Source organism: Leptinotarsa decemlineata, unplaced genomic scaffold, assembly GCF_025532065.1.
Source record: "Leptinotarsa decemlineata unplaced genomic scaffold, Ldec_3_MD MMD2_tig00001393_RagTag_RagTag, whole genome shotgun sequence".
In the NCBI taxonomy this organism is placed as follows: domain Eukaryota; kingdom Metazoa; phylum Arthropoda; class Insecta; order Coleoptera; family Chrysomelidae; genus Leptinotarsa; species Leptinotarsa decemlineata.
In genome coordinates, this window is record NW_027412562.1 from 3,853,324 (window position 1) to 3,876,291 (window position 22,968).

At 36.4% G+C, this 22,968-nt stretch overlaps 1 protein-coding gene across 4 annotated transcripts in view; it reads left to right on the forward strand.

Annotated features, from left to right (window-relative positions):
- Positions 1-22,968, forward strand: part of tay (tay bridge kinase) — a 237,708-nt gene that overhangs the window by 68,358 nt on the left and 146,382 nt on the right. For all 4 annotated transcript variants that reach the window (XM_074175828.1, XM_074175830.1, XM_074175827.1 and 1 more), the window contains exons 3-5: positions 56-175; positions 3,462-3,497; positions 19,360-19,386. In XM_074175828.1, the coding sequence (XP_074031929.1) occupies positions 56-175; positions 3,462-3,497; positions 19,360-19,386 (183 nt within the window). The remainder of the gene's footprint in view (positions 1-55; positions 176-3,461; positions 3,498-19,359; positions 19,387-22,968) is intronic.

A 22,968-nucleotide genomic window follows, 5' to 3' on the forward strand; every position in this document is an offset into this window, starting at 1 on the left:
ATGCTCACAAAAATTATTGATTATTATCGTATTTTATCTATAATTTTTTTTTCAGGGGTTGACATTAAACCATGACCCGGCCACGAGCGATGACAGTGGCCGTGCCTCCGAACGCCTCACTGGGTCATCGGTGGCTCCAAGAGATGCAGACAGCTCGAGGGATAGACTGAGTGATGTAAGTCGCGAATCATGTATTTTTTATTCAATACGATCAAGGACAATTGAGAAATATACAATCGCGAAACAGCTTTGAATAAACCTTCATTCGTTATATTAGAAAAATAAATTTTGCTTTTGTTCTTCTTCTTAGTCAATGAAGTACATTTTGAGCTAATCCGGGCCTGGCGTAATAAATAGTATAATAAACTATATCCAGCCTACAAAGACAGTAACCCATCTATTGGATCAAATAAACAAGCCTCGTCACGATGGCCAATCAGATTTAACTGCAATCGGCTGCCGGAATTCATTGTTACAGTGGCGGAGTGGTCAGTTACAATTTAACGCCTGTTTTGTTTTAAATATTAAAATTTTTAAAATGTCTAGAACTGATACGGCTGAAGAAACTGCTAATTTGTGTCTCTACACTCCATCTATAAAAATGTTCTATCCCCAGCCGCATATTATTAAAAAAAATAAATACAATTTTGGTCGTTCCTTAGTGCGACTCTGTACAAGCAGCGCTGCCTGAGAGATCACGTGCACTATGCATGATATTGTTTTGGAGCACTATTTTGCTTAGATGGACAGAGTATAGATATTTCGAACATTGTCGAACTTAAGGTATTATATATTAAAAGTATGAACACGCCTGAAACTGGACAGTTTACAAATAGCTTCCTCAAGCTTGTTCATACATGTATTAACACGCTCAAAGAAGATACTCTATAGTGAAACACGTGTTGTGGTTTTGCAAACTTTTCATTGTGATATTTTCGTCTGAACGATTTTCAAAATCGCAACACGGTTTCATTATACAATAGCTTCCTAAGACGTCTTCATACATGTATGAATATGCCTGAAACAGGAAAATTTACAAAAAGCTTCCTCAAGCTTGTTCATACATGTATTAACACGCTCGAAGAAGCTAATGTATAGGGAAACACGTGTTGCGCTTTTCTAAACTTTTCATTGTGAGATTTTTTGCTTGAACGACTTTCAAAACAGCAACACGTATTTCAACATACAATAGCCTCCTAAAACGTGTTCATACATGTATGAATACGCCGGAAAACTGGACAATTTACAAATAGCTTCCTCGAGCTTGTTCATACATGTATTAACACGCTCGAAGAAGCTAATGTATAGGGAAACACGTGTTGCGCTTTTCTAAACTTTTCATTGTGGGATTTTTGCTTGAACGACTTTCAAAACAGCAACACGTATTTCAACATACAATAGCCTCCTAAAACGTGTTCATACATGTATGAATACGCCAGAAAACTGGACAATTTACAAATAGCTTCCTCAAGATTGTTCATACATGTATTAACACGCTCAAAGAAGATACTCTATAGTGAAACACGTGTTGTGGTTTTGCAAACTTTTCATTGTGATATTTTCGCCTGAACGATTTTCAAAATCGCAACACGGTTTCATTATACAATAGCTTCCTAAGACGGTTCATACATGTATGAATACGCCTGAAACAGGAAAATTTACAAATAGCTTCCTCAAGCTTGTTCATACATGTATTAACACGCTCGAAGAAGCTAATGTATAGGGAAACACGTGTTGCGCTTTTCTAAACTTTTCATTGTGGGATAATTGCTTGAACGATTTTCAAAACAGCAACACGTATTTCAACATACAATAGCCTCCTAAAACGTGTTCATACATGTATGAATACGCCGGAAAACTGGACAATTTACAAATAGCTTCCTCGAGCTTGTTCATACATGTATTAACACGCTCGAAGAAGCTAATGTATAGAGAAACACGTGTTGCGCTTTTCTAAATTTTTGTGAGATTTTCCGCTTGAACAATTTTCAAAACCTCAGATTGTGTTTCACTATACAGTAGCTTCCTAAGACGTGTTCATACATGTATGAATACGCCTGAAATCCCAACAATTTACAGATAGCTTCCTCAAGCTTGTTCATACATGTATTAATACTCTCGAAAAAGCTAATGTGTAGTGAAACACGTGTGCGCTTTTCAAAACTTTTCATTGTGAGATTTTCGCTTGAGATGTTTCACTATACAATAGCTTCCTCAGACGTATTCACAAATGTATGAACACGTGTGAATTTTGACAGCTTCTTCAGGCTTGTTCATACGTGTATTAACGCGCCTGAAGAAGTTAATTTGTTGTGAAACACGTGTTTCACTATACAATAGCTTCCTCAGACGTGTTCACACATATATGAAAACGCTGAATTTGCACAGTTTATAAATAGCGTCCTCAAGCTTGTTCATACATGTATTAACGCGCCTGAAAAAGCAAATGTGCTATGGTTTTGTAAACTGTTCAGCGAAAATCTCTTAATGAGTTAAATATGTCGAATCTATGATCAACTAAGCCATCTTCAGTATAAATTGTGATATATAACAGATTACACACATCTACGTTGTTATTTTCTCTGTGTTTTTAAGGGTTCTTCAAATCAAGAGCATTTAATTCGTTCGGTAAAGGTAGCGAAAACGGTAACCTTCAGGATCTTCATGAAATTTGCACAGCTGATTCAAAACATGAAAAAAACACTATAGCAAGCGAAATTTTTGTACGGAAAATATATTTTTGAGAGATATGCTCTTTTATAATAAAAAAAAACGAGTTTTTGGGAAAAGTCACTCTAGCAATCTGTAGAACACTATAAACTATCCTTTTTGTAGCCAACAAACCAACTGCACCTTTATTCACCTATTTACTGTTGTTTTTTGCAAATAACATTGGATAATTCGTAAAAACACAAATTTTTATTATAAACCCCATAATATATATATATACATATATAAACAAATGTCAAAGTTGACAGATGATTTCAGATGAATTTCCTCTTTTTTTAGCCATTTACTCACCAAATTATCGCTAATTTTTCCGTATTGGGATGGACGTCAGTTTCGAAATAACGTTGTTCTGCATAAATTCATCAGTTTTTTCAAATATTTCCATTTCTAACTTATTTTCCTTCTCTGCCAACCCGATAAAGAATATGCAGGCAGGGTAAAGAGATTTCGAAACTGAGGAGTTGGCCATGTTCTCAAATTGCAAATCTAATAATTGAGATAAACAATTGCTGTTCAATTTTGATAGTTCGTTGCATTTGTACTGATCAATAACAATATTGTCAAAACTAATAAAATTTGTGATAATAAGCATGATATACTTATGCACTTGATAACTGGCAGCTAATACCGCAAGAAAGTGAATATTTATGTCCCAAATGTGATGGACCATACTCCTTTTTTCTTTAATTCATTTGATTATTCAAAATAATCAATTTACATTTCTTTTACAGGCCAGCAGTAGATGCAGTTCAGGAAAAGGATATATCGTAAGTACAACTTTTTTATTCTCATGTTCATACTTGTAGGGTGTTCAAAACATGTTCTTGGCATTTACATTTAGTTGTGGCACCTATGAACTTGTACTGAGAAAATCGCTGAGAAATTTTACAGATACTAATCTTAACATTTCGGAAGCTGAAATCTTCCTTCCTCTTCAAAAATGGAAAAATCTACGGACATTAGTTCGCTTTATTTCTAAACATTCTCGAAACATGTCAAACGCCCATAATAGAGCTCATTCAGCGAACATACGTCGTTGTCTATAGTCGTTTACCTTCAGTTCCTGGGTCAGTTGAATTTTGTACGGGTGCAGGCCTAAGTCACGACGCAAAATTCGCGTAGTTTGCACTGCGAATGGCCAAGTTCTTATGAGTAACGCGAAATCGGCTGCCTCGGATTCTCCTGCACTCTCTCACAGGCAGCGGCGGCGTTTTCTGCAGATTTTGCGTTTCATCCACGTTAGTTGATCGTTTGCTGAACAACTGGACTCCACCACATGGGGAATAATCCTTTGGGTAGCGCGAAGCGCGCGGTACTTTGCCTGAACAGAACACCCATTTCGATAGAACATTTTTATTTGCACGTTTTTTTTAATGTTATATCCGTCCATAGTGATTTGACAACTAATTTGACAGATGTAGCTTCAACAAGATGGCCGTTACCAATTGTCAAAGTTCGGAAATCTCTGTTGGAAGACCCTATGTAATTATAATTTCATCATCGTTCAAAACCGTCGAAATATTTACGAAACATCAATTAGAAAATGTTGTTTACTGAAAAGTTAACCCTCTCTCACCAACCCGACACGTAACAGCCTAATACAATTACAGGATTAATCAATGCGGAAATAGAGCTGCACCTCGCTGCCTCCATACAACTTTTATGCGCCAGATAACGGCATTAAACAAGTTCACCCCGATGCTAATCCAGATCTCTGTGCTATGCCTTTCATTAGATCCTGTCAAGCCATAGTCAATTAGGGTCGAGGAGGCCATTGTTTAGCAAGAAAGCAAGGGTGCATTTCGTCAACAAAATGCAGAATAAGCCCCCTCAGACGGCGCAACGCGTTAGGGGAGCGTTTTATTAAAGAATGAATAACAGTTGCTTACTTTTATCTCGATAATGAGTTTGGTTTCTATGGGGGCAGTAACAGGGTGAGGATGTTTTCTGGTAGTCTTTTTTTATTTGAGACAAAAAAAATGTATATGATTAAAAACGTATAGAAGAATGTATAGAACGTGACTTTCATACTTAGAGAGCATCAGCGGTTCTAGTTCTAACAAGATATCCAGAATCCATGCTCTCTCTCAGATAAAATAAGTAAAAGTTGATATCATATGTAGAATATTCAAAAATTGCGTCTGTCAAATCCTTTGGAACCCCTAAATGTCTACACTATTCTACCATATTTCTAATACCTATTACAGATATTAGGTGGGCTGAAAAGTAGGTAGGCTAACATACAGATGGCGCTACTAGTATCAAATCAATATGATTTTTAGTTAACCATAATCTTCAAATAAGCAGACAAGCCCTATTAGACAGACAACGTGTTACCTCAGAGCTAGTACTATAGTGCCACCAAGATTTACCCAAAGCCTCGGTAGATAATAACATTATCCTGAGGTGGATTAAAGGGCACGACAAGAGTAAAGGTAATAGCATTGCCGACTCTTTAGCCAAGGAAGTGGCTGGACTAAGAATTTTAGGATCCAGTGGCATCTACGGCCTGATGACTTCGACAATTGCGGAACTAGCCAAAAGTCATACCCATGCTCAATCCATAAAGAGATGGGATGAAATCAAAGGATGCACTCTTGCCAGGATCACCCTGGGCGACCCTGTGAGGCTGGGAAGAATTGTCTGGCGATGACCAGGAAAAATCTACGCTTAACAGTAATCCATAGAGAGTGTGTGTTAGGCGAGTCTTGGCCTACACCTGCCGATATAAAGGAGATGACTCCTAGTGACCTGTCCACCTACCTGGAAAGGACAGGATCCTAGGAGGACAACTCCTCGGGAGGATGTGCAATGGGTCACATGTGGTCTAAGTGCTGTGAGCGTACACTCACCCTCCCTACTCTACAGAGAACACGTGTACAAATTTCACAGCTGTCTGACTATTTGTTCGTGAGATACTTTCGAGTGAAGCAACTTTTGTCTGTTTGAAGAAAATGATGAAGAAATGAAATGAATTCGTGGTATTAGCCAGGGGGGTAGTTGTTTTCTGATAGGCGTCAGTCCACTCAACCTACTGTGTAGGTATATCCGAGACTGGCTTCAACGTTTAAAGTTCATTTCTTTAGATTTGTTTACTGCCAGTCTTCAAGTGGGCATAGCCCACTGACTAATAAGAAAGTTCGTAAGTATAGATAGGAAAGTACCATCAAACTGACATGAAAGTTGGGCAGAAAAGTTCGTAGGTTAGCATAGTAGGCTTAGTTTCGACGATTGCCTCTTCATCGGAGCTAAATTTCTTGCCAGGGGGCGTTCTCTTCAGGTCTGAGAACACAAAAAAGACGCTGGGGTCAGATCTGGAGAATGAGGTGGATGCGGAAGCAATTCAAAGACTAATTAATGCAATTTTGCCATCGTTTCCATTGATTTGTGACACGATACATTGTCTTAATAAAATAGCACTTTCTTTTTCTTCAAATGAGGCCATTTTTCCGCAATTTCGTCCTTCAAACGTTCCAATAACGCTACCTAATAGTCACTGTTGTTGTTTTTTTCATTTTCGAAGTAGTCGATGAATATTATACCATGCCCATCCCAAAATACTGATATCATTACCTTACCAACCGCCTGTTGCGTCTTTGCACGCTTTAGAGTCGGTTCACCACACACACTCCACTCATATGACGATCGTTTTGATTTTGGTATGAAATGATGAAGCCATGTTTCATCCATTATCACATATCGACGCACAAATTTGAGTTTTCTATGGTAAAACAGCTTCAAACACTGCTCAGAATCATCAATTCGTTGCTTTTTGTCGATTGCAATCTCTCCTGGCACCCACTTTGAATAGAGCTTTCGCATACCCTCAGCTATCTACATCACATTCACTTTGAGGTCATCCCAGATTATTTTGTGTAGTTTTTTGATGTTTTCATCGGTAACAGTTTCTTTGGGGCGTCCACTGCATGCATCGTCCTTGGTGCTCATTTCACGTCGTTTAAACTTCGCAAACCATTTCTCAACGGTTGATTTCTCTGGTGCAAAGTCCGAAAGTCGTGTGTTAATGAAGCAATGATCTATTAACACACAAAATTCCTTGTTATCCATTTTATTGAAACTAACAAAAGTTAGTTCACACAAAATGTTCTATCCCACAAACTAATAGTTTGACAGCTGTGAAATCTATATACGTGTCTTTTGAAGGTTAGGGTTAACTAAAAAAGAACAATTCAGACGTCTGTCAAACTTCATAAGTAACAGTAGAATCCTTCAATCTCAAACCGAATAGAAACATCACCGCTCCAATTCTTCTCGCCTGCACCGGAATCCTTCGAATGTCTACAATTCGAGAGGTCATCTATCCATCTAACTCACCCAAACTCGACTATATCGTCGGAAAAGTATAGTTTCCGGACAATGAAAACAATTTCTTTCGTTTCTCGCACAAAGCCGGATGTCGGAAAGCTAATCGCATAACGCGGTCGAGAAGAGAGAGGGTGAGAGAAAGAGCAGAAAGAGAACAAGATGGCGTTTTCGCTAGAGCTGGCCAATCTTGGAAATTATCCGTCGAATCCCTCTTTCCTCTCACACTCGACAACTTCTTCATTGCCTTTTTATTACATTGGCTCAACATTTTTGCGGGCGAACTACTTCCGAGTTTTATGGATCCGATGAATTAATTATTGGTGGAGAGGGGGGGTGTAATTATATTACCGGAGAGTGCGAGGAAAAAGGTTTCTATTTGTGTTTCCATTTTAGGTGGAATCGGAGAATATGATGGGTTTTTGGAGTTGTGAGTTTTGTGTTGTTTAGGGGGGATGAGTCATTACACAAAAACTTTCTGGAGGAAAAGCTCAGGCAACAACCAATTAAACTATATATATTCACAGTACTCTAAATATATGTTTAACGACAGCAGTCTAATTAATTAATATTACAGGAGTTTCTTCCCAATACCAAATCGTTAAAATAATGGAATGGTGCTGGGAAAAAACTGCAGTAATATTCATTACTACACCAAAGGTGCATCCCAAATAGATATAGATACAATTGAATTCTGTTACAAATGTATTATACAGAGTGGTCCAACGAAAAGTATGCACCTTGCTTTTCTCCTTTTTTTGTAACTTAACGCAAAAATGCTCGGACAGGTCAATTTTGCTTTTGAGGGGGATAAATTTTAGATGTATTTTTCTACCTGTGCCTTCAACCCCCTAGCGAGGGTGACTAACAACCTTAAAATTTTAAATGGAAAGTGGGGGGTCGAGTGATATATCATTTGAAAGGGCACAAAATTATGTTTCCAATGATACCTAATTTGTTGTATTTCACTCAAACATGTAGGTATTATGAAAAAAAACAACTACAACCCAGTACTTTGAAATGTGTAATTGACTTAGTAGAATCCTACTTCAGCAAGTGCTGAAAATGTGACCCATTTGCTTCCATACAATAATACAGATTTTGTTCAAATCTATTCCTAACATTCAGTAGCATATCAGGTGTTATACTTCTGCACTCTGCTGTAATTCGTTGACGAAGATCTTCTATGGACTCGGGCTGCGTAGCAAAACATTTATTTTTCAAGTGTCCCCAAAGGAAAAAGCCTGCCAGGTGACCTGGCAGGCCATTCGAAGGGGCCTCTCCTTCCAATCCACCGTCCAGGAAACCGGTCATCTAAAAACTCTCTTACCGGAGCAACATAGTGAGGAGGTGCTCCATCTTGCTGGAAATGAAGCCGATCATCATTATGATTTTGGTCATTTTCAATTATTTCTGTTATGAGAGGATCAATTGTATCTTCAAGCATGTTCAGTTAGACCTCACCAGTTAAATTCCCAGGAATAAAAAGTGGCTCTACGATATGACTACCTAATATGCCACACCAGACATTGATTTTTTGAGGGTACTGGGTATGGACCTCTCGGAATAAGTGTGGGTTACTGTCATCCCAGTAACGGCAATTATGCCTATTCACAGCTCCATTCAAAAAAATGTACTCTCATCGGAAAAGCATGTGTTGAATGATAGGTGCGGATCATCAATTAGTAGTTGGTTCAGTTGTTCACAAAATTGCAGCCTTCTATCAGGATCATCTTCATTGAGTTCCTGTACTAATTTAATTTTGTACGGATGAAATTTATAGGCTGTTATTATTCGTATTATGGACAAACGGGAGACACCTGAGGCTGCAGCAAGCTGACGGGTACTTTGAGTATAATCCAATTCAACATGTCCCAAAACAGCGACTTCCACTGCTTCATTTCTTATCGGTTTCCGTGGCTGGTGTTTCACATTACAGACAGATCCGGTATCGACAAACTTTTGGACTAACTTGGCAACGTACGAATCATTCACATTTTTCCCGGGATGACTGTTATTAAAGAGGCGAGCAGTAAGTCTAGCACAACTATTATGTTGATAATAAAGTTTAACAATTTCAACTCGTTCAGGAATGGAATAAACCATTTTTACAGTTAAGTTGAAATAATTTCAAAAGCAACCGAACTGAATCAACGAACGTTTGCCTAAATTATTTTTGTGCACTTATCTGCTGTTGTTATTTAAACCAAAAAACGCACGAGAGAAATTGAGGAATGTAGTAGTGATGAAAATGCCGTTTTTTCCGCATTTTCATTAACACCAAAAATATCGAGTAAATGTTCTTGCTTTTTTTATAACTATTCAAGTAAATACAACAAATTAGGTATCATTGGAAAGAGAATTTTGTGCCCTTTCAAATGATATATCACTCGACCCCACTTTCCATTTAAAATTTTAGGGTTGTTAGTCACCCTCGCTAGGGGGTTGACGGCACAGGTAGAAAAATACATCTAAAATGTGTCCCCCTCAAAAGCAAAATTGACCAGTCCGAGCATTTTTGCGTTAAGTTACAAAAAAGGAGAAAAGCAAGGTGCATACTTTTCGTTGGACCACTCGATATACAATAAACACCAGCAAGAACTTTAAATGTGACTTTGAATAAAAAGCGAGAGCTGTAAATGATACTGTTTGTTGGTAATGAGGTGCCTAGGCTTTAAACGCCGATAAAGAAACGGTTAGAAAAATTTAACACGAGGAATTACACATAACAAAAGTATGTGCGAAGATATCCTTGAAAGATTACTGATGAAAAACATTATTACTTGCGACGAAACGTGGATTTTTCAATACGATGTTTAAGCAAAGCGGCAATCGATGCATTGGAATCTTCAATCTTACAGAATCAAAAAAGCAAGGATGTCCAAATCAAAATTCAAGGCAATCTTGATCATTTCTTCGACATTAACGGTATCGCAATGACTGAATGGGTTCCACAAGGTCAGACTGTCAACCAGATACAATTTGTCAGTTTTGACAACACTGCAAGAACGAGTTCGTAAGAAACGGCTCGAGTTGTGGAAGAACAACTCGTGCCCTTAACGCGCTATCTGTGAAGCGGTATTAGGCCGATAAACGCACTCCAGTGCTCTAACACGCGCCGTACTCGCCAGATTTGGCACAGTGCGACTTTTTTTTGTTTCCGAAGATAAAATCTGCTTTGAAAGGGACCCAATTTGAGTCGATGAAGCGGTAAAGCAAAAAACGCCAGAGCTCCTAAGGGCCCTCACCAAAGAAAACTTCCAGTACTGCTTCGATCAATGGAAAGGTGTGTGGCGAGGGGAGGGGGCATAAAAAAATCTGTTTAAAATCTGTTTTTTCCGTTATTCAGCTGTCGTCCCCATACGAACGACAACTCTCAGAAGTTGGAAAACTTGTGCGAGCTAAGGACTAACGAGGTATTATTACCTTTTAACGTGTGATTCCTAACACGGGGAGCATTCGAATGTAGGGGAGCATTCGAATGTAGAATAATTTTTATAATAAAACCCTTTTTTCGTAACCAGTCTTGTTACGGACCTCGTAAAACTCAAGTGACTCAAGAGGTCTGCCTATACATTTCATTTGGAAGCGCATGTTAGAAGTTGTCAAGAAATAAGATGTCTTAAATGTGAAAAAAATAATTTCATATCAAAACAAAATAAAGATCTCCAAAAGTCGTTTGGGGAGACTATATTTGCAATAAATACCCACTGATGGTACTAATACAAAACTGTAAAATACTACATACTATAGATAAAAATATACAATTATATTTGATGCATATATCAAATGATGATAAAATGAAAAATAAAAGATTTTTTAATGGTTTGAGGTGAAAAATTGAAATAAACGAAATTGGATCATCTAAAAGAACAATTCGTTCAGGTCTCAACTCCCTACACTATAAGTTAATGGACTGACACCTATCAGAAAACAACTACTCTCCTGGTTAATACCACGAACGGCGTTGGATTATATCCGACAGCTGTCAGTGCAGGATTCTTCAGTGAAGTTATTCCTGCGCTGTTGGTGATGCCCACTGACTATATGTGGAAAAAAAAACTGGTTCAAAACGTTTTTCTTGCTCCAATGCTAAAGTTCACTTTGTATACCAGGTTATTATCACTATTACAGAAATACCATTCATTATAAAAGTCAAATGATCCTAGGAGTCATGCAGAGATTTTTTTAATGTGTCCGGTTAGACTACATGTGTGATGTATTCATTTCAATGAAACTTATGCAGTTATAAATTGTTGTTGAATAAACATTCCCTTCTTTTTTGGCAAATCTAAATTTTAAACAAATTATATCGATACGGTTGAAGGATTGAAACGATTTGCATTTGCGGAATATAATCAAGCAATTATGAAAATCGAGCACAGTTATCTTCTGCCGTTTCGTAATATTCGATGGGAAATTCAAGGTTTGGAACGTAAAAACCATTAACCGTATCGATGTGGTCTACTAGGAAGTTAGTTATCTTCGCCCGGTTTAAAAAATCCGCTTAGCATTGTCTGCCTTTTTAAATATTCCGTTATCTACTCTATTCACGCTCTAATAACGTTAAAATTTTTCCTAATTGAGTCATTAGTTTTAACTGACAGAATTATTAATATTGTGTTAAGGATTTTGTTATTTCAAGTAAATTTTTGTCGTTATTGACGAGTTTAATCAAAGTGTTCAGAACCACGAACCTTATTTAGCCGGAAGCATTCAAAATTATGTTATTTATTACAAATAGTATAGTTCAAGTAAACTATATAGTGCAACCTACTTTCCAACCGGTCCCCTTTAATAATATAGTTAGGGAGCTAACTAATTTCGTTATTCAATAATAAATATTTCGTTTATGTAGGTGAGTGGAAAAGTAGGGATTCAAATAACAGAGTGATAATTGAAAGTACTTCTGAATTCTTCTTACTCACATATACTTACAATCGATTGCTTCAAAAACACTTCACTAACTTTCTTCGAAAGCTTCTGATAATTCCTCTTCCATATTCTCTGTTTCACTATCACTGTCGTTATGTAAATCAATAATGAATTTATTACCTCCATTAATATGGAAGTGTCCAATCTCCATATAGTTTCTTTCAACTAAAATTACTTTTTTAATCCTTTTTTGCCAGTCTTCTTCGGTAATATTAGATACTTCTTCTATAATTAGCTCTATTACCTTCTTATCAAATTTTGGAAAATTATTTTTATGCCTGATGCTTCATTTCAATTTTCCCCAAATCAACTCGATGGGATTGAAAACACAAAAATGGGGGGGAAGTCTCAGTATGGTGTGTCCATACTTTTCAGCAATACTCTCAAGAGCATACACTTTTTCAAATGTTTTTGTCTGTAAAACTTCAAGTAGTTAGTTTTTGGTATAGTAATCTTCAAAATACAAATTGTTATCCATTGAAAAACTTTGTATTTTTCATCTATTCTCGAATTTTCATTCGGTACTTTGATGAGCTGTCGCGAATGATATGAAGCGTTGTCAAGAACTATTACACACTTCGCATCCAAATTTGGAATCAATGTATTTTCAAACCATTCTTCGAAAATATTAGCTTCCATGTTCTTATGATAGTCAACATTGCAGTCCTCAAGTTTTTTTCCACATAATTTCAAATAATTCGGAATCCATCCTTTACTTTTTCCGCAATGTACAATGATTATTGCATGCATGTTAGGCGTACGCGTTCTCGAACCATCAGTCCACCACTTCGTAACTGTGTCGTGAGTGTCATACCAAGTTTCATCCAAATAGAAAATTTGCCGTTGTTCTTGTCTATATTCAGTTATTTCTTCTAAGTATTTCCTACGCAATTCCACTATTCATCTGCTTTCCATAACTGCTTGACGTTTGTTTATTATTTTTAATCTAAATCCTAGTTTCTTTATCCAATTCTGAAGAGTGTTGTCACAGCAGCTCATGTTATGATTTCAGTTGTAGGAATCTCATAGCTTTTGTAACAGTTGTATATTGTTTTCTTCAATGATTTTATTAGATGAACATCTAAAGGTTTTAGTAATTCTGTATCACATCGCGTCTTGTGTTCATAAGGTTTTTTTTTACTATTTTACGTACAGCTGAGAAAGGCATTTTGGTCAAATCTAATGTTGCTTGTAATACTTTGTTTCCCTCGAAGCAAACTTGAGATGTAGATTCTTATGTACATTGAATCTTATTCGCATTGTTTACCATCGCTATTGGAATCACTACACTGCGTTGATATAACCCTCGTTATTATTACTGTTAGTACTTGTCCAAGGACGCCACATTTTAAACAGATAACAAAAATGTTAAGTAATTACAACTGCACCAATATCGAATTTCAACACTAGAATCGCGATCAGTTCCTGCACCAAACATTGTGGCGATAACCATTCCCGCATTCCCGATTTCTATTCGTCACCGTAACATGACTTCAAATTTAATTTTATGACTCTTCAGCCGATCATAAAAAAGATAGTAAAAATCATCGAATACGAACCGCCAAGACTACAGTCCACGTGGACTAATTCATAGCCGGTTCATTTCTATGTATTGTTTTTTTGTCCTTTGAGTGTGCCGCCAACTTTAATAGTGCACACTGTCGTTTACGTCGACTATATCAAAACTATCTTGGGATGACTCTCATCCCAAGATAGTTTTTTTGTAATTCACCAAGTCACGAATTCTTAAGTGTTCTGTGTTGTTTTGAATGAATGTCCGTCTCCGCAAGTTAACCCAGTTCGAACTGAAAGAAGTATATTCTTAAGATAGAAGAAAACTTCATGGCTTTCTACTTCTCCATCTTTATTCAAAAAATGTTGGAAAAACTCCCAAAGGAAGGAAAAAAGAAAACAATTAAGTATGTAGATCTTGCAAAGAAGTAACTTTCAGACACAAATTAGAAGATAAATACGTCTCAAAACAACTACTTTCACGTGAACTTTGAATTATATGAAAATCACTTGTCTACATTCATTATGTACTCCAAACATTTCAGTTTGAACTTCATCATGATTTTCTGTTTACACTTGTTGAAATATACACTGTGTCCGTAAAGTATGGAACAAATTCATTTTTAGCTAAACAGGTCATTTTAAGAAATAATCCTGAAACACGTCGATTTTTGATGTTAATTTACCGTATTTTAAAATAATAATCTAATATACAGGGTGAATAACGTTCGAGTAATGCCGTCACCGTCATTTTTTTTAAATAGAACACCCCCATTTTGTCTCAATTTTCGGATTACTCTAGCTGAGCTGATTCCAAAAATGTATCACATGTTGATTCCAATTGGTACAGGGTGGACAAAAATACCGTAGTTGTGTGTGTGCTAATAAAGTAAAGCGTAAAATTCTTTAATAGGTAAATTAACAATATTATCAAAAATACTTATTGTCTAGCAGACAGAATATGCTGGAATACATGACCTTATATTAAATGTTCGAACTGCAGCCCTTGCTGTATTTGACAGTAACCCAAACGGTGTACAAATTCCTGTTGAACCTTGTGTATGGTTTCTTGCGTAATATTGTTTATTTCTGTTCGAATTTTCACTTGTACATCTTCAATATTTGCTGGTTTCGTTTTATAAATAACATTCTTCAGATGGCCTCACAGAAAATAATCCAAAGGATTTAAATCTGGTGACCTCGCTGGCCATTTACTGGGTTCACGTCTACCAATCCACCTGTTCGGAAAAATTTCATCTACGTACCTTCTAACATCTACAGCATAATGTGGAGGTGCGCCATCCTGTTGAAACCATAAACTTTCATCAAAACCTCCAGGATTACGTCTGCTGGGAAATAAATTACGTAAAGTAGGTACGAGATACCCCCTTAAAAACTCAAGGTACTTTGCCCCGTTTAAATTACCTTCGATAAAGTAGGGTCCAATGATTCGATTTCGTACAATTCCAGCCCATACATTTACCTTTTGAGGGTATTGTGTATGATGCTCACGCATCCAGTGGGGGTTTTCTTTTGTCCAGTATCTACAATTCTGACGGTTAACCTCACCATTTAACGTGAAAGTGAACTCATCAGAAAAAATAATGTTTTGTATCAGGAGAGGGTCTCGGTGACATTTATCCATCATTTCTTCGCAAAATTGGAGTCGTCTATCGGGATCATCTTCGTTTAATTCTTGCACAAGTTTGATTTTATAAGGATGCCATTTTTCAAGCTTCAATAGTTTGTGTACCTTGTTTTGCCAACACCGATTTCGCGACTAACTTTACGAACAGAAGTGTGCGCATCTTCTTCAAAACTCAGTAAAACATCTAATGCTGTATCAGCATTTGCAGGGGGACGACCTGATTTGCGTACATTTGCAACCGTACCAGTTTCTCGAAATTTCGTTTCCAGCTTACTGACTGTTGAACGCGTTATAGGTCTTTCTGGATATTTATCATTAAACAAATTGCACACTTCCATCTGAGTTCGCGATCTGTCTCCATACCCAATCATCATAAATATTTCAATTCTTTGTTTTACACTTAACTCCATTTCTACTTCCAATTAAATCTAAGCAATCATTCGAATATTCACGAATACCAAAAATATTGTAGTACTAAACTGTCACTGAACATCAATAAATTACTAAACAAATAATGATATTTCACAAAAAAACTAAACGACTATGTTTTTTATAAATGTAGATAAGAAATAATTTCTTTCATATTCTGTCTGCTAGACCACAAGTACCAAACATGTTTGGAAACAGCTCATTTTTATTACTCTAAACATGTAGCAAACTACGAGGTGTTACATTTAAACCAATTGCCGCTAGACAATAAGTATTTTTGATAATATTGTTAATTTACCTAATAAAGAATGTTAAGCGTTACTTTATTAGCACACACACAACTACTGTATTTTTGTCCACCCTGTACCAATTGGAATCAACATGTGATACATTTTTGTAATCAGCTCAGCTAGAGTAACCCGAAAATTGAGACAAAATGGGGGTGTTCCATTTAAAAAAATGACGGTGGCGTCATTACTCGAACGAAATTTACCCTGTATATTAGATTATTATTTTAAAAAACGGTAAATTAACATCAAAAATCGACGTGTTTCAGGATTATTTCTCAAAATGACCTGTTTAGCTAAAAATGAATTTGTTCCATACTTTACGGACACAGTGTATGTGATATTTGTGTTCATCAGGAATGAGAATATAATTTGTTTTGCATGCTCAGTTGGCATTTTACTTTTTACTTACTTTAACTAAAGTTCATCGTGATCGTGATCAAATCAGAAAACCTTTCAAGTATGCACTCCCAACCCCTTTACAATAACAACTAGTCATGCAAAAAACTCATCGCTGTCTAAAATTCGAACATATCAGTTGACATTCTTTAACCAATTCCCGAACGAAAAACATTAGGACGTTTCCATTTATTATGCAATTAATTCTCTAGAAGTTTGCATGTCTGTATTTACTTTGGTGGAATACACCCCTTGGAATACAAACGAGGATTATTAGAACTTGTCGAACACGAACAGGGTGTTTTCTGGATATTCTGAAATTAATGTTTCGATAATTATGGTATTATTGGATATCGTTCGTTATTAGCATGTAATAATCCGGTTTGAATAATTCAAGAAGAAATTGAAGGTATTTGTTTTGGAAATTCTGATTACTATTCAGTTTGAAGATATTAAGATTTTAATGAATTTTCAATAATAGTAATAATAAATCTAAAGAAATCAACTTCAAAAGTTCAAGCCAGTCTCGAATATACCTACACAGTAGGTTGGATGGTCTGACGCCTATCAGAAAACCAACTACTCCCCTGGCTAATACCACGAAGGGCGTTGGATTATATCCGACTCTTTCAGTTGTATTGCCAATTGTATATGCAGGAAATTTTCTGTGAAGATTCCTGCACTGACGCCTGTTGGATATAATCCAACGCCCTTCGTGGTATTAGCCAGGGGAGTAGTTGTTTTCTGATAGGCGTTAGTCCATTCAACCAACTGTGTGGGTATATTCGAGACTGGCTTGAACGTTTAAAGTTCATTTCTTCAGATTTGTTTACTGCCAGTCTTCAAGCATAGCCCGTTGGCTAATAAGAAAGTATTTCTTAATTATCCAGAGGAATCGGGCAAATTTCGGATATATTCTTCGTGGAGTTTTCAGCTCCGGATAAGAAGAATATCGCCCGAGAAGAGAAAAAACCGATGACATATCGAGATTTTCACTCCGAATTCCGCTGCTTTCTTGAAAAAAATCAATTTATTATTTTATTTGGATAAATGGAATTAAATCAACATCAATTATTCCAATCTCTATTCGATTAAAAACCCAAATTTAACGTCTAAAGCCCTACCGCACTCAAAAAATTCAACAAAAACCGTTTTAAATTAAAAGAAAGTTATTCAATTATAAATGCTTTCCTAAATCTCATTCATGTTTATGAATATATACCATTAATGTCCGAGGGGTTTTATTTAACCCTCAAAGAAACCAAGAATATTATCCGGAAAACGTTGTATAATTGGAAAAGTTCCTCAATCTCAATCGCGAATTTCTGTGATATAATTCATCGAATGCGTTTTGTTCTCGAACGACTTTATAAAATGTATTTATTTTCTGGCAGCCGACACCGATAAATCATGCCCGAACAACTGGAAACAATAAATCAGGAAATCCCCCGAATTCATTCCGAAGAAAGCAACAACGAGAAATTTCCTGCCTCTCTCTCTCGAAAAGCTCTTCCTCCGCATAAAAAATTAATAGGGTTCAAAGTAAAATTTGTTCTCATCGCGAAATGGTCTGACCAGGGCCGGCCGTGAGGCTTTTGGCAAGCGAGCAGAGCTGAAATTTGGTGCCATCCCCCCAGAAATCCTAACAACTTGAGTAGTTTTGGATATACTTAAACCTTGCTAGTAATCGCACGATAAAGAGTGAGACCTTTTTGTTCTTTAGCCGGCGCAAGTTTCGGCTTATAAGGCGTGTCGGAAAAAATATCTACAGATTTTTTCAACAGAGACCAAGTTTGCATTTTGTTTAAAATACAATGCTTTGAGTAAACGGGTTTGGCAAAGATCAAAGAGTTCAGTCTTTCACGGCCAGAGATGATTGTGTCAAACTATTTTCAGGGTTTGTAGACCGTGGTCTGCAGTTATTTATGGTTGACGCTTCGTCGACTACTGCGGTAGATCAACATTTTATAATATTTCTCATGATTACTTAATGGAACGTATTCAAGCAAGGGAGCAAAAATGCGAGAAAATTCACACAAAAGAGAGGATATGGAATCATTAGTTGAAAGTGAGACATTACCAAAGAGTAGATGTGTCCCATCTAAGGATGTGGGGTACCTCTGATAGTAAACGAAACTGATGCTGACTTATTTGTGATGGACTTGTCAGAAATACATAAAAATGTATGTGATTTCACTATCAATTGCCAAAAAATCATTTATATGGCTGTTTTGATGGCAAATAATGCATTGAAGGGAGTTGTTAGATCTTGTTCAATGTGGTTTGAAAATTGCAGAAAGCTTGTGAATTTTTAGTTGAGTAGCTATGCCATGTTTAATATAACTAGATATTTTTCAAATATTTAGTACAGGCTCCTTCCATAAATCAATTTCAAAGAATAATTAATTGGCGATATGCCATATGTCTCAGTTTTAAAAAATATCGATTTCAGAATATACTTCACCTCCTTGGAGGTCCAATATTTCACAGAAAGGGCCCGCCAAGTAACCCAATGGGTTTTTGAAGTCTATTAGATTTGCCAGGCATACCGCCGCATAATTTACAACTGAAGGTTGGATCGCTCCGTAATTTGAATCCACCACGGCAGTGCAATGCCACGCGATTACTGCTAAAATCGAGAATAGTAGATAACTATGTAGGATCATTCCAATTATATTTTCAGCTCAGAATAATTTGAAGAAAGAAGCGATTAGAGAATATTTTTGATTTTCTTTGGATTTATGAGGTTTGCATTTGTCCCGGTTTCCCCGCCTTAGACCGGCACTGGTCCAGCTCCTCTGAGAATTGAAGGGAATAATCATTAATTTTCAGTTTACGCCTTTTATCTCTCTTTGCTCGTGTGCGAGCAGAATTGAAAAACACTCCTGCCTGAATTGTTTTCGCTTTTATTGGAAAAGTAAGAAAAAGCGTGCCCGCTAAGGGAGAAACGAGGGAAACGAGTTGAAAAAAGTTCGAGTGACTTTTTACTCGGTTAGTTTTCCTTTTCGTCTGACGAACACAATATCTTTTTCCGTCTCTTTTTTTTTCGTTGATTGTTTTTTTTTGCAGGATTGTAATGGATTTTTTTTGTTTCAGTGTGATAGCGAGGGCGAAGACGATAAGGTAAGTTTTTTGTGATTCTCTTTGGTAAAAATGGTTCTGATTTCTTTTTTACTTATATTTTGACTTGCAGGAATTGGATATTTCAGTTTTTATTATGATATTCATGTGCCCACTAATTAAATTGGATCATACATGGAAATAAAATTGATTCAAATAAATTATAATTCAGTTGAGCAATCTTTTCATTCGGTAATGGCAAAATTAATCCATTATTTAAGGCAAAACTGACAATTAATGGATTCCAAAATGAATATTTGTTTGACTTGAAAAATACTCGTTTGAATGTTTCAGTTTATTAGTTCAATTCAATTATTTTGGGTAATTTCATACTAGAATCACATATTAATTTGAATTTAATAATATATTGAATCTCTGCGGAATCTGAAATTCCAGAGTGTATTATAAACACGTCGATGATTAATTTATCGAGATTGGATTGAACGACTATTTATTTTATGTAAGGATTGAGTGAAAACGCTGCCCATTTGATGAAAAAAAATTACCTGATAGAAAATTGGTATATTGAATCCAATAACAGTTTTTCGATTTCAAATAAATAATTACTTGATTTTAGATTATGTTACACCGAACTACATATAAACATATATATTACCGAATGGCTGTGAGAATAAAACATTCAAATTTCTTCCTCACCATAATAGAGTAAGATCCCAGAGCAATCAGACATAACTTATTTTCACACAGATGAAACCTTAGAGTCTCAGTAGCGTCTCGTGTGTTTTGAATACCTGCGTGTTTATGAAACTTGGTGAGTGACACCTGGGCAGGTACCAGGTGAGAAAGGTAACTGATTTTTATACATATTTTGTAGAATATTATTTTGAATTACTTTAATAAGTGTCAGGCACTTGTCATGGACCAGAACTTTTGTCAGACGCTTTAAAGCTCCACTAAAATTAAATGAGTGAGTTAAAGAAGGAGAACCGAGTTATTATGGACGTCTCACTCACTCTAAAATGCAAGCACAACACTGTCGCGCTCATACTTCTGGTTAACTAATTTTTGTGTTTGAGGGATGTTTGGTCATTCTAATTTGTCTGACCGATTAATTATAACTTTATTATAGTCACATTAATAACATATTTAAAAATCAGACATGTAAAAGTAAGTAAAGTTCATTTAATTTTATTGGAGCTTTAAGGCGTCTGACAAAAGTTCTGGTCCATGACAAGTGTCTGACACTTAAGTAGCTCTTATTTTTAGTTACCTTTCTCACCTGGTACCTGCCCAGGTGTCGCTCAGCAAGTTTCATAAACACGCATCTGTGTGAAAATAAGTTATGTCTATGTCTGATCGCTCTGGGATCTTGGACTATAAATCTGATAATGAAAATAATGTTAACGTTTCGCTGACGAACTGAAAGGTAATGTCACAGGAAAATCTCTAGAAAATTATATAGTTTGTCGGGGCTAAAAAGGTTCAATTTTTTTTCTGTTAGTTGTTTCATGGGATATCGATTTCAGTATGTATCTGTTTCATCAAAAAGCTGAACAATTTTTCGGAATTTCATTTTCAGAACTGATTACTTCAATTCATTTAAGTATACTCATTCTTCAAATTTGTTATAGAAATTATTTTCACAATACATGCATATACAGTAGAACATCAGTTAATTTGACTAATTGGAAAGTGCACGAAATTTCAATTGCATTTCACACATAAATACCATCTTTTCCTAGCTATATTTTCTTTAAGGATTTTATAAGTCCAGCGCAGGGTGGTCAGCCAACTTATAAAAAGTTTACTTCAATGAAAATTGAAATGGTTGTCTAGTTTGTATAATCGAAATCAAAAGAAGAGAATTAATAGAACAGCACTATAGAAAAGGAAGGGGCAAACCGTGGAAACGTGTTTCTGTCTATTGGCCTCATCAACGCGGTGCAACCAAATGTCAGGATGGGCAACACTTGGACTTGGTTGCCAAAAACAAAAAACATCGCAAACCAACGGAGTCAATAACAGGAGCTACTGCTCATTTGTGGTTCTAGTTAGAATACATCTAATTTTACCACGTAGGCAGCTACAGCTATCTTTGTGACTTCCGGGTCCAGTATATATATAAAAAAATCCTGGACCCGAACAATAAGCTTATCAATGTTCTTTTGAAACTGAACAAAATGAGAACAAAGCCAGTAACGAGCCTTGGGGGTCGTCGAGTCATGCAGTTTCAGTGTTAATTGGTTCATGAGAAAGGCTTTAAAGCAGACGCCGAAACGTCGAATGAAGAAAAATATAGACGGAGTTCAACACGCACTAGAGTACACCAATTTGCTGACCGCAGAAATCTATTCGAACACACACATATAGGTTAATGTAGTCAAATTGCAAAAAAAATGCTTCCATGAAAATATAATAAACAGAAGAGTACTATTCCGATTTTTAAAAATTTAATTTCAATTTAGAAGCCACCGGTAGACAGCTGTTTCAGCCTGTTGGGCATCGTCAGTACCAGACAGGCGGTCTTTGATTGAAAACAAACTGTTGAAAACGATGACGAATATTTGATGAAAATGACTGCGTTTACGCAAGCGAGACATGAGTGGAACCACCTGTTGGTGTGACATACAAGTTTGTTTGCCAAGTTTTCATATTGGCATTGAAGCTTTGACCAATCTTTCAAATCGACAACTGCGTTAGCAAAAATTCTGGAAGCTCCCCGGGAATGTCATTTAAAAACCAATCCACATGTTCCTAGAAACATGTCTTAGTTTTTCAGAGTTTGTCTTCAATGGAGGACCACCTGCCTGGTACTGATCAAGAGGCTGAAACGGCTGTCTATCGCTAGCTCTTGAATTAAAATCAAATAGTGATTGATCGGAATAGTACTCATCCATTTATCTTATCTTCTGTTTATACTAAGTACCCTGTTTTTTTCACAAAAATAATTCCTGTTATCTTGTTTCCTGTTATCTTCTTTCCTGTACTCGAGTCCTATATTTTTAAATATCTTGTATAAACTTGTCCTATCAATGTCTGATGAATTTTTTTCGTTTCACTTTGAAAAAGACACAGTCCACAAAGTAAGTAGCGTCTTGATTACAGTTCCGTTCCGAACTTTTTTGACAAACACCTCGGACGCGGATATATGGTGGCTTGAGCTGAGTTTAACAGCTCAGAGACGTATCCTCTATGAATGTTCTGTAATTTTGAAAGCAATTGGTCCTCAGAAAACTGATCAGATGATTTAGCATCCCGCGGCTTGAATAATTTGGTTTCATGTACCGAAGACATTGTCAGTCGCAGTAAAGGGAGCCTGAAAAACCGTGCGACCAATTAAAGTCTAGATTGACTGATGAATCAAATCCTGGCAAACAACTTTTTTGAAATAACCTCGAATAACTGTGTAAAAGTCATTTTCCGCGTTTTTTGGCTGTGGTATGCAGGTTTTTTGTCTGACGTTTTGTCTACTGCTGCGGTATATATTATCAAAGGCAATGTAGTGATAGTCACAGTGGTATTTAACTTTGTTTTTTATCATTATTAATGGCGTAGGTTTGGTTTTACTTGATTGGGTTACCTCACCTTGTTTGTGTACCTTTAAGGATAGGTACCCAAATTTTA